Source organism: Tachysurus fulvidraco, chromosome 17 (genome assembly GCF_022655615.1).
Source record: "Tachysurus fulvidraco isolate hzauxx_2018 chromosome 17, HZAU_PFXX_2.0, whole genome shotgun sequence".
NCBI lineage: Eukaryota > Metazoa > Chordata > Actinopteri > Siluriformes > Bagridae > Tachysurus > Tachysurus fulvidraco.
In genome coordinates, this window is record NC_062534.1 from 3423921 (window position 1) to 3435567 (window position 11647).

Consider the following 11647-nt stretch of genomic DNA (forward strand, 5'->3'; position numbering starts at 1 on the left):
GACACGCAAGCACAAACGCCTCCCTGTGACGTCACGTCGGAAAAGTCCATTATGGTCGTTTACGTTTTTTTTTTTTTACCAATACACTCTCAAAAATGTAATGTAATGACATTGTTGCTATTTAAGCTATTTTCAGTGTATACACACATAATTTCAGTGTACACACACACACACACACACACACACGCATATTATAATGCACAAATACTAAATCTTCCTACATAATGGACTCTTCCAAGTCAAAACGCCTACGGAGTTGCACCTTCATCAATCCACCCGTATTGATACAAACCCCACCCCTTTTTTTTATACATGATTGGCTATCGGTTTTGATTCTAACCAATAAACAGGCAGAAGCCGGAGTTGCTAGCCAAACCGAATTCAGGAAGAAGAATGCGGGTGGGAAAACACTTCAAATGAACGTAGAACGTTCTAGAAGTCAGGCAGCCATTTTGGGAGAACTTTGTCAGAACAAAAGGGAAATTGTGTCGTCGAAAAAGTCTGTTTCCTAAGCAACGCTACGTGCTTTATTTTCATTATAATCAGATAATTAACTTTGACTAAGGTGAGATACTTTTATTATTTATATTTTGGTTTAACAGATGTACGTTATATCTGGTTATTATTCGTGACCTAATTAGCCACCTAGCATGTGGACACCACCTAATGACGGTATACGGGTGTGGATTATATTACCTCAGCTTTCTCAGCTTTATTTACATTGAACTCTACGTTGTTCTTTCGTTTATGTTGTTCTTATTCGTTGGGGATCGTTTTCACGTCGTTTTGTTAAGGTTTAAATGGTAGACTTGCGCAGTATATCTGTGCGACTTCGTTCTTTTCTCTGGATGTAAAGAAAACACCCGTTCTCACCGCAAGCTGCAAATAATAACAATTATCTCGTGGACACGAAAAAAACCTCTGATATATTAATATCTAATATTATTAACCTCGTGTTTGTGTTCAGAGCTGTTATTTTTAAACATTAGAGAAGTTTAACATTCAGTAAAATACTTGTCAAATAAAATAGATGTTTTGTTTTTATAGAATTATCTCTGCTTATAGTTTTATTAAACTATAAAATGTTTTATATAAAAATCATATAATTTACAGTTAAACATGATCTCATGATCACCAGGTACAGGAGAGAGAGAGAGTGTGTGTGTGTGTGTGTGTGTGTGTGTGTGTGTGTGTATATGGTATGTATGTGTGTGTGTGTTTAACCTTGATATAGAAAAGGAGCCTTGTAATTAAAAACTTCAACTTCAATAGCCTTCATCATAAAAACACTAGATGTTATATATATTATATATCAGCATGTTTGTTTTGTTTTCATGTACTTTATTTATTTGTTTATATATTTGTTTGTTGTTGGCAGATGAGGCAGCGAGACAGCACAAGTCCTTCACCAGTAAGAGAGAACAGCTGGATGTCTGGGAGACGAAAGCGCCACAGGAGAGTGTCACACAGCAGTGAACGAGAAAACAAGTACCGTAAACTTCACCAGCATCCGAAAAGCAGTGACGGGTAAACCTCACTTTTACTACACTTTTATCTAAATCTAACGTAGCTCGAACGTCAATCGAACGTCAATCATAATATTCAGGTGCAAGTGTGTTAATGGTGGATTTTCAATACTTCAACAAGACATTTGCATTTTTTTTTTGTTCTGGTCTTATAACCAAAATCAACACTGGTAGCATATGAGACATGTTTTAAGTGAAATAGTTTGTGTAAGCTTTTAAATTTCAGTAAAATAAGTAAAATAGACACTTTTAATTATGACCAGATTTGCCCGAAGGGTAAAGTAAAATCTTCTGTTCTAAGTAAAATGTTATTCTATCAACATGGGGGTTTGGTATGGATCATTTCAGCGTGCACCCCATGAACAGACAGCGTCTGAATCTAATATTAGCTATTTGATGTTCCTGCCATTTCCTGGAAGAAACCAGACTCTTAACTTTCTATGTAACATGTAGACCACACTTGATGCAGTATAAAAACGCCAGAAGGTTTTAGTTGATGTCACCCTGATTTGTGGCGACCATGCGTGACCGATACTAAGGGCCTCCCTTAGTGGGTCTCACGTTTCATTCTGGAATCAGCAGCTCCGCAGATCTATTCAAACCATATGAAATGCCTTGCGAAGTGATCTAGTGTAGTGATCATTACAAGGTTGAAGTACCACCACAATTGCCATTTACTATAAAATTGTCTTTGGCTTTAAAGTTGTATGACCTGTGGGTTAGGAAAACCCGAAAGGTTGTTTGGTAAACAGGCCACAAGCAGTGTTTAGTGTTCTTATACGTGTTGACTTTGACTTCATGCAGTATCGCCACAGTTAGTGGTGATGTTTAATCTTAATAACAAAAGACGTACGTTATAATGTAGGTCATAGAGGTTAATGCTTTTATTTTTTGACCCACATATTTGGGTGTAGCAGAAATAGTCATTACAGCCTTCCTCACAGGCATTACTTGGAGAGCCGAAGTCTGAATGAAAAGCAGGAGACGAAAGTCAGAGCTGTGGATTCAGGGTATGAGAAGGAAAGCCACACGAGCCTCTCAAGGGAGAAGGAAAGGCATCGCGTCCGCCACAGGGCCCCAGACTGGCACCATTACAGCAAATCATCTGGATACAGCGGCCAGAGCAGCCGGCACGGTCGGAGACGCAGTCGTAGCCGCCTTCGGCACCGTCGCTCTCACTCGGTATGAGCGACGTCTTGTTTCCTTTCATCACGCGTCTTTTTTCTTTTTGTCTGCGTAGATGGACTACTCACCCACTTTTCATTAAAGTCTAATTCAATGCCTGATAACTTTTGTTATTCCAGTAAACAGGAGAATGCTAGGGAAAAAATGTCAGGTAGTACAGGGGGGCGGGGCAACGAAAGCTTAGTTTAAGGTTATTGTAAAGTTAACTGTCAATGATGTCTACTTTACATATTTTATAAGTATCCTGTCTGAAAATGTGTTGCCATTGTTTTTCTTCTGTAACACACACTATGTGGTGGGCCCCCTGTGCGTATCTCTGTCGCGGGCTGAATTTGCGTTGGCTGCACCCTGTGGCCGGGCCTGACTGCTGCGCTATCTGAATGGGCCGAATCGCTTCCCCCGTTCTTCCCGCGCTGAATGAATGAATGCCGCGTTCTGGTCCCCCTGATTCTCATGGTTATTGATGATGATGGTGGTGATGCTGATGGTGGTCCGAAAACCTCCAGAGGAGCCATCGCAGGAAAAGGTCCAGAAGTATTGAGGATGATGAGGAGGGGCACCTGATCTATCACAGTGGAGACATACTCAGGGCGAGATGTATAGAATATATACTTTTTTTGTATACCTTCTGTATCTGTTGTCTTTTTGTCTCACATTTGAAATGAAATGTCACATGTAGTGCTTTAGGATAAATATTTTTGGGGCATGATTATATCAGCACTACAGGAGGGAAGAAGTCATAGACTTATTTTTGTTTCCCTGTATTTTCAGCTATATTAGCCTAGCACTGACTTGCCTTGTATTCATGTATGCCACGTGTCTCTTTTTGAACGATTTATTATCTCCAGCTAGATGTCTTAGATGGGTCTGTTATGTCTCAGTTATGTTACACTAGAGGTTCGACGTGTCTAATTGCCTGTCTTTGCACCCTAGATGAGATCGTGTGCACACTAGGAGAAGGTGCATTTGGGAAAGTAGTCGAATGCATCGATCAGAAAAAGTAAGTTAAATATCTACAAATAAAAGAACATTCAGGCCGTATAAAGTTTAAAGCGATTATTTGTCCCTGCAATATCTGACCTCGTTTCCTTCCTTTGTTTGCAGTCAAGGTGCTCGTGTTGCACTGAAGATCATAAAAAACATTGAACGTTATCGAGATGCGGCCATGTCTGAGGTCGAAGTGCTGGAACACATAAACGCTCTCGACAAAGACAGAAAATAGTGAGTAACTTTGCCAATGCTTTTTTTTTTTTTTTTGGTGGATTGACCTTGAGACAGCAAACACCCCTTTGTTGCCGGTCAACAAGAACAGTGTTTTTAAACTAAATAGTCTGTCATAATGTCCTTGGTTATTACACACACTTTTCCATCTAAATATTATATAATTATATTTCAGTATTAGTTTATTTTTGCTGCAATTACAATTTTTAAAAAAGGGACACTATTGTTTTTTTATTTTACTTTATTTAGTTTAACCAATCTGTAAATCATGATTCGTGTTGCTTAGATTGACAGCACCACCATCCCAAACCAGACATAGAGACAACAGTGATGATAATACAGACAGATGGATATCGTAAGCATGAAGGTTTTCTGACTGTTTCTCTCTTCTTACAGCTGTTGTGTGCGTATGCTTGACTGGTTTGACCACCACGGCCATGTGTGCATTGTGTTTGAACTGCTTGGATTGAGCACTTTCGACTTCCTCAAAGAGAATAACTTCCAGCCCTTTCCGATTGACCAGATCAGGCACATGGCCTACCAGATCATCAAAGCAGTCAAGTGTGAGTAGTCTAATAACATCTGATGACCGTGGAATCGTTTAGTACGTTGTTGTACGGCTGGACGTGTCTCATTTGGACGTCTTTTTTCTCTTTAGTCATGCACAGAAACAAGCTAACACACACAGACCTGAAGCCAGAGAACATCTTGTTTGTCGATTCCAAGTATGACCTCGAGTACAACGCAAAAATGGTGAGCACCAAGTATAATGTCATTGCTGTGTTTCGTTGCTCTGTGTATGCAAGTTTTAGAATGTTAAAGAGCTGAAGGAACATCTTGAACTTCTTGTTACACAGAGAAGAGATGAGAGGACTGTGAAGAATCCAGATGTGAAAGTGGTCGATTTTGGGAATGCAACATATGAGCACGAGCATCACACCACCGTGGTTTCTACACGACATTATCGTGCACCCGAAGTCATTCTGGGTAATTCTGAACTACGTTTTATGCGTATGTGCCTGTTTGCGGTCATCAGTGGTGTATGCATTCACACGGATGTTTTTTTTTTATTGACTTGTTTTGTTACACAGAGCTGGGATGGGACCATTCCTGTGATGTTTGGAGTGTTGGTTGCATTCTTATTGAATATTACCTTGGAAGCACACTGTTCCAGGTGAGTGCGCAGCTAATGAAAATGTGTCCGAATACGGATTACTAAGAACTTAAACTAACGAATATATCCTGTGAATTCGTGCTTGTTTCAGACTCATGACAGTAAAGAACATCTGGCCATGATGGAAAGAGTCCTGGGTCCATTACCAACACACATGCTCCAGAAAACAAGGCAAGTCTATATTCTAATGAGCGTTTTCATCACTCGTTGGTTGTGTCGGTGCATGGGGTTAGTTTGTACCCAGTTGCATCTAATTAACATCTTGTGTTGAATCCCTGCAGGAAGCGGCGATTTGTCCACCGGGACAAACTAGACTGGGACGCGCAAACCACGTCGGGACGATACGTTCGGAAACACTGCAAACCTCTCAGAGTGAGCATCTTTACTACATAACGAACCTTGCGACGTCTGTTAGACTTTCCACACCTGAAAATCATATCGTCGACCTGTAGTTTTTGCACGTTACACTGGTCTGATTTTAAAACTTATAACAAACAGCCTAATTTCTTTAAGCTAACATTAGGAAATTTTTTCCAGGAAGTTTTCTCTAACTAGACAGTTAAGTGAAAGTCTTTATCACCAGTTAGGATTCCACACTAACTGCTGTGTCCCACATACATGAGCTCATAGACACCCAATATGATTGACACGAGTGCTAGCATGCCCATTTCACCCAGAAAGCAAAGCCGCATTTGCACTTTTGTTCTCTCTACGGATAGATGTGGCTTTTTCAGGATTTGAACCAACAGTAGGCTTCTGGTTTCAGTCCATCGTTAGTCATACAGCATAGCAGCAGCACGTTGTTAATTGTTAACATGATGGTAATGATTGTCTTTCCCTTTTTCCCCTCCAAAAAGAGCTATATGAACTCCAGAAGCCTGGCCCACGAGGAGCTGTTCGACCTCCTTGAGAAGATGTTGGAATACGACATGACCAAGCGAATCACTCTGGACGATGCCATTAGACATCCTTTCTTTGACTGTCTTTCGAAGGGCCACAAGTGAACGAAACAAACTATCCCGCCCCCCCCCCGCCCCCCCCCACTCTCAATGAGAGGTTGCATTTAAAGGACTGTATCAGTCCCATGTCTAGGTTTTTGCTCCTCCTTTCAATGTAATGTGTAATTTATGTGATCTGTAACTTATATTGTATTTTACACAGTTGTCAATCAAGGCAGAGAAATATACATGGTTAGTGTTAAATATTATTTCCTCATTTGTCAAATAAGTAATGTAGATTGATTAATTCATTGTGTAGCCATTGTGTGTCAATTACTGTTTATTCTTATAATTTTCAATAAAAAAATGTTCAAGGAGCAAGCAGTCTGGGTCCGTTTTGTTTTTGTTTCTTACAGCAGTTGTACGTTTTAAACACTAGATGGCGGCAGAGGATGGCATGATTTTCACCTGAACATTATACGTGTGTTAGCTGAGCTGAGGATTATAATACTGTAATAATTAGAGAGAAATAGATTTCCCTCTTCTTAACATTAACGTGCCAGTTTATTAAAGTTTATTTATTTGTTCCAAATTTAATGATACGAAAATATTCCATTCTTGTTGGTCAGGTTTTAATTTAATGTTAATTTGCTAATTAACTTGGACTTTGTGTACATGTATTTGTGCTGTTAGTCTGACATGGGCAATGTTTTATATGTAAGGTAATAAACTGGAGAAATGAACAGAAAGTGCGCTCTGACTTTATTACACTGTAATCATCATCATCACACACACACACACACACACACACACACACACACACACACACACACAACTCTTTGGCATCCAAATGACTGCACCGACCTCACAGGAATCATCTTTTACCATCACATCAATAATTCTTAAAACTCAAACCAGAGCAGTTTTAATTAGTGCTCGACTTATTGGTAACTATAGCAACCGTTAGGTGGCACCTTTTTTAGTAAAATAGTGTAGGTTTGAAGAGAACACACGCACACACACACACATACATTCTCTCTCTCTCTCTCTCTCTCTCTCTCTCTCTCTCTCTCTCTCTCTCTCTCTCTCTCTCTCTCACACACACACACACACACACACAGTTGCCAGGTGGCTGAAGTACTCGGAGCTTTTATTCTCCCCTCGTTTCACGGTCCACAACAAACACTCCCACACGCGCGCGCACACGCACACACGCTCTACACGCGCGAGTCATCAGTGAGCTGCAGAAGTGTGTGAACCGTTCCTCATCATCTCGTTCTTCATCATCTTCATCATATCTCCATCCACAGCTTTACTGCAGAGAGACACAGCAGCGCTTACAGCAGAATCGGATCTCCACCAGCGGTCCTCAGCATGGATACACGCCCGGAGGAGAGGAAAGCATCCCCGGTGCCCGGCTCCGTCCCCGCGCGCCGCTGGAACTCTGTCTCCGCCGTCGCCGCCGTGTGCCTCGCGTTGTCGCTCAGCGCTCTGGCCACGTGCTGTCTCATGGTGATTAAAACGAACGGGATGGAGAGTAAAGTGCGCGCGCTGGAGCGCATGAGCGACGGCCCGGTGACCGAAGAGCTGCGGGACACCGTCCGGAGTCTGGTGCAAGAAGTGAGTTATAAACATCATAACACTTTACAGTTCAGCTCTAATGAACCGCACGGTCCAGTCGGGGTTATTTCTCTTTAATGTTGTTATTAGAATAAAAAATAAAAAAGCTTCATAACATCAAATACTTTATATAGAATTATATACTTTATATAGAATTATATCATTTATATAGAATCATATACTTTATATAGAATCATATACTTTATATAGAATTAGATACTTTATATAGAATTAGATACTTTATATAGAATCATATACCTTATACAGAATTTTATTATTTATTTTACTTTTATTTTCATTTCATGAATTATTTATTGTGTTATTTTTAGTCCAAATTTGAAATACTTCCATGTTCCGGTCAATAAGTTCCCTTTCCACTTATTTAATATAATATTAATTACTGGCATTCAGTAGTACAGTGCTGTATGTTGAAGACCTGACTACTGAAAAACAAAAACTTGTACTAATTGATATATTTCATCAAAGTCCTGGATCTTTACCAGTGAGGATTAAACAGGATGAAACATGTTTAAGTGTAAGTGCATGTTTAGTCTTTTACATAGTTTTACTTACAGAATGTATCTCTCTCTCTCTCTCTCTCTCTCTCTCTCTCTCTCTATATATATATATATATATATATATATATATATATATATATATATATATATATACACAGACAGACAAACAGACAACAGACATACAGTTAGATAGATAGATAGATAGATAGATAGATAGATAGATAGATAGATAGATAGATAGATAAAAAAAATTGTTCTACTTTTCCAAACATATCTGAGCAGGTGACAAAGATCTGGTGTGTGTGTTTGTGTTGCTAGATGCTTGGATATCTATCTATCTATCAATCTATCTATCTACCTGTCTGTCTGTCTGTCTGTCTGTCTGTCTGTCTGTCTGTCTGTCTGTCTGTCTGCCTGTCTGTCTGTCTGTCTATGGTTAGAGCTTCTGTTACAGAAAATTGATCAATGCCCTTTGGTCCAATCCAGGTTTAGACTTCACCATCACTGTGGTATAACATGATTCATTAATTGATTCACAAATGATTCATTACACATCGTTGCTGTCACACAGAATATATTAGTAGTTTAATATAACAATGAATTGCAGTGTTAGAAATCAGATGTTTGTGCTAAACACCCGGCAGAGTGTTGCTTCCTCACTGCTTCCTCAGTCTGAAGGTTGCGTATGTCGTCTTTTTCGTTCCAGACTCTGAGCGAGCTGATGCCCAAACTGCGCACAGCCAGAGACGTGAATCACGAGTGCGTCTGTCCTCCAGGTACGTCCACTACTGTCTATCTGTCCCTGCTTCCTGCCTCTGAGATGTTTCGGTGTGATCTGTGTTAACGCTCTGTACGCTGTAATCATGGTTGTGTAATATAGATGAACTGGGATGTAGTTGATGTGTAGCCGATGTAGTCGGGGGTTAAACTACTCCCATGTTGCTGAGTATTACGGGTATTTTAATGTGGCTTTTTTTTATTTCGGCTCTAAAGGATATCTTAGCAGGCTGTAGATTGTTTAGTGACTGTATTTCTGAGACGTGCTGGAACAAGCGCTTTACTGGCAGCTCGCTTTATCACCAACGCCTTCGCTTTTAATGGGAACCTGTGAATTTGTCTCAGTAATCATAGCTGAGGACTGTGAGATTTACCTTAAACAAACATGACTGACATGCACATCTCTGATCAGAGTTCATGTAATAAACCCTATTTTCTCATGGGTTTCTCTGTGGTACAATAGTTTGCATAAGTATTCACCCCTCAGAACGTTCCTGTATATTGTACTTGGATTATATGACATGAATCTGCACAAAATATCCATGTAACTGAAACAACAGAAACTGGAAAAGGATTTAAAAATAAAAATGGTAAAAGTGTTAGCAGAAGTAATGGCTGCTTCTCTGACTAATCCCTTCAAGGCAGGGTTTTGGTTGTGCAATGTTGTTCTTTTCTTTCTTTCTTTTTTTTTTAATAATTGATTTAATGATGCTCTGTGAGATGATCAAAGTTTATTATAACCAAACCCTGATTGATACTTTTCCAAAACTCTGTCCCAGATTTGTTTGGATAGCTTCTTAAAAATCATGATGCTGTTTGCTAAGGTAAAGTCTCTAATTGTCACTGATTATCCGACTCGGAATTGAAATCCCGTCCGATTCGATGTTATTGCAAATAAACCCTGGTCTATTTCAGTTCAGAGTTTAAATTGTACAAACTGTAGAAAAGTTCAAGGGGGTGAATACTTATGCATAGCACTTTAAGAATTTCAAGTAGGGCAGACATCAGCTTCTGTTTATATGAGATGAATGTTTGTGTGTGTGTGTGTGTGTGTGTGTGTGTGTGTGTGTGTGTGTGTGTGTGTGTGTGTGTGTGTGTATGTGGGTGTTTGTGTGTGGGTGTGGGTGTGTGTGGGTAAAGCAAGAGAGAGAGAGAGAGTGAGTGTGTGTGTGTGTGAGAGAGAGAGAGAGAGAGAGAGAGAAAGGCAGAGAGAGAGAGAGAAAGAGAGCGTAAGAGAGAGAAAGAGGCAGAGAGAGAAAGGCAGAGAGAGAGAGAGAGAGAGAGGCAGACAGAGAGAGAGAGAGAGAGAGAGAGAGAGAGAGAGAGAAAGAAATAGAGTGTGTGAGACAGAGAGAGAGAGAGAGAGAAAGATAGAGCGAGAGAGAGAAAGAGACAGAGAGAGAGAGAGAAAGAAATAGTGTGTGAGACAGAGAGAGAGAGACAGAGAGAGAGAGAGACAGAGAGAGAGAGAGAAAGAGAGAGAGAAATAGAAATAGAGTGTGTGTGTGAGAGAGAGAGAGAAACAGATAGAGATTAAAAGACAGACACAGAGACATATACAGACAGTTACACATTTTTATACAGTATTTTTGTCCCCACAACAGATGCAGTGTCACTGATTAGTCACTGATGTACTAGACTAAGGAGCTCGCTAAGCTGGTATCATGGTGACGGCTGTGTTCCTGTGTGTTCCTGTGTGTTCCTGTGTGTTCTTGTGTGTTCTTGTGTGTTCTTGTGTGCTCTTGTGTGCTCTTGTGTGTTCTTGTGTGTTCTTGTGTGTTCCTGTGTGCTCTTGTGTGTTCTTGTGTGCTCTTGTGTGTTCTTGTGTGTTCTTGTGTGTTCTTGTGTGTTCCTGTGTGCTCTTGTGTGTTCTTGTGTGTTCTTGTGTGTTCTTGTGTGTTCTTGTGTGTTCTTTTCAGACTTTTCAGCTTTTCAGTGAACTGTTCTCTTGTGCATCCTTTGAGTAAAATGAGTTCTTCTGTGTTTACACGGGTCGTAAGTGGAGCTATAAGCACTAACTCCACCCCTCGGCTCAGCCTTAGATGGTGAAAACGGCCATGTATCTGCAATCAGCTGAGGATTGTAGTACATCCTGATCAGTGCAGCCATGCAGGTGGCATCTGGCTTTTCTTGCTCTGAAAAAAAATGAAGGTCCTAATGAGCTGTCAGAGCTGGTGCTACTGTAAGTGTTTACTGCTTTCAGCTTTCTGCACCTCTGCAGCGAGTGTGTTTTAGCTCGGGTTTGGTGATTTTAAAGGAATGGTTTGGAGAAAATGGTCTTAGATTTTCTTTCGCTCCAAAATGAATTGAAGGACGTCATTCTGGAGACAAACTATCGTTAAATCCTCTCATTAAAACCATCATAAAATCATTCATCTTCTACCGCTTATCAGAACTTCTCGGGTCACGGGGAGCCTGTGCCGATCTCAGGCGTCATCGGGCATCGAGGCAGGATACACCCTGGACGGAGTGCCAACCCATCACAGGGCACACACACACTCTCATTCACACACACACTACGGACAATTTTCCAGAGATGCCAATCAACCTACCATGCATGTCTTTGGACCTGGGGAGGAAACCGGAGTACCCGGAGGAAACCCCCGAGGCACGGGGAGAACATGCAAACTCCACACACACAAGGCGGAGGTGGGAATCGAACCCCCAACCCTGGAGGTGTGAGGCGAA

The 11647-nt window shown here is 40.7% G+C and overlaps 2 protein-coding genes and 1 long non-coding RNA gene across 14 annotated transcripts in view; 2 read left to right on the top strand and 1 right to left on the bottom strand.

The window, feature by feature from the left end:
- Positions 1 to 411: 411 nt before the first annotated feature.
- Positions 412 to 6421, top strand: clk4a (CDC-like kinase 4a). 3 transcript variants are annotated; one of them, XM_047802498.1, is made up of 13 exons: positions 412 to 565; positions 1379 to 1527; positions 2471 to 2708; positions 3218 to 3308; positions 3645 to 3711; positions 3816 to 3932; positions 4329 to 4495; positions 4591 to 4685; positions 4790 to 4919; positions 5024 to 5106; positions 5198 to 5277; positions 5388 to 5478; positions 5964 to 6421. In XM_047802498.1, exons 2-13 carry the CDS (start codon positions 1379 to 1381, stop codon positions 6108 to 6110), a joined length of 1455 nt encoding a protein of 484 aa, XP_047658454.1. In that variant the 5' UTR covers positions 412 to 565; the 3' UTR covers positions 6111 to 6421. The 3 variants fall into 3 exon arrangements, with proteins under 3 accessions (XP_047658454.1, XP_047658455.1, XP_047658456.1); XM_047802499.1 differs by lacking the exons at positions 412 to 565; positions 3218 to 3308; XM_047802500.1 differs by lacking the exons at positions 412 to 565; positions 2471 to 2708; positions 3218 to 3308.
- Positions 6422 to 7160: 739 nt separating this feature from the next.
- col23a1a (collagen type XXIII alpha 1 chain a) overlaps positions 7161 to 11647 on the top strand; it is a 143298-nt gene continuing 138811 nt past the window's right edge. For 5 of the 10 annotated variants that reach the window (XM_047802492.1, XM_047802488.1, XM_047802494.1 and 2 more), the window contains exons 1-2: positions 7162 to 7664; positions 8889 to 8958. In XM_047802492.1, coding sequence (XP_047658448.1) covers positions 7419 to 7664; positions 8889 to 8958 — 316 coding nt within the window. In that variant the 5' untranslated portion in view covers positions 7162 to 7418. Of the gene's footprint in view, positions 7665 to 8888; positions 8959 to 11647 lie in introns of all 10 variants that reach the window. The other 5 variants (XM_047802491.1, XM_047802496.1, XM_047802490.1 and 2 more) reach the window with 3 other exon arrangements.
- Positions 8968 to 11647, bottom strand: part of LOC125139235 — a 19887-nt gene continuing 17207 nt past the window's right edge. The window contains exon 3 of the long non-coding RNA XR_007138305.1: positions 8968 to 9970. This is a non-coding gene — a long non-coding RNA (uncharacterized LOC125139235). The remainder of the gene's footprint in view (positions 9971 to 11647) is intronic.

Bases quoted from the DNA above. Each gene is read 5' to 3' on its own strand.
- clk4a (XM_047802498.1), top strand. From the start codon at position 1,379: ATGAGGCAGCGAGACAGCACAAGTCCTTCACCAGTAAGAGAGAACAGC. The intron at 1,528-2,470 runs GTAAACCTCACT...CCTTCCTCACAG, and splicing joins CATCCGAAAAGCAGTGACGG to GCATTACTTGGAGAGCCGAA. The intron at 4,496-4,590 runs GTGAGTAGTCTA...TTTTCTCTTTAG, and splicing joins GATCATCAAAGCAGTCAAGT to TCATGCACAGAAACAAGCTA.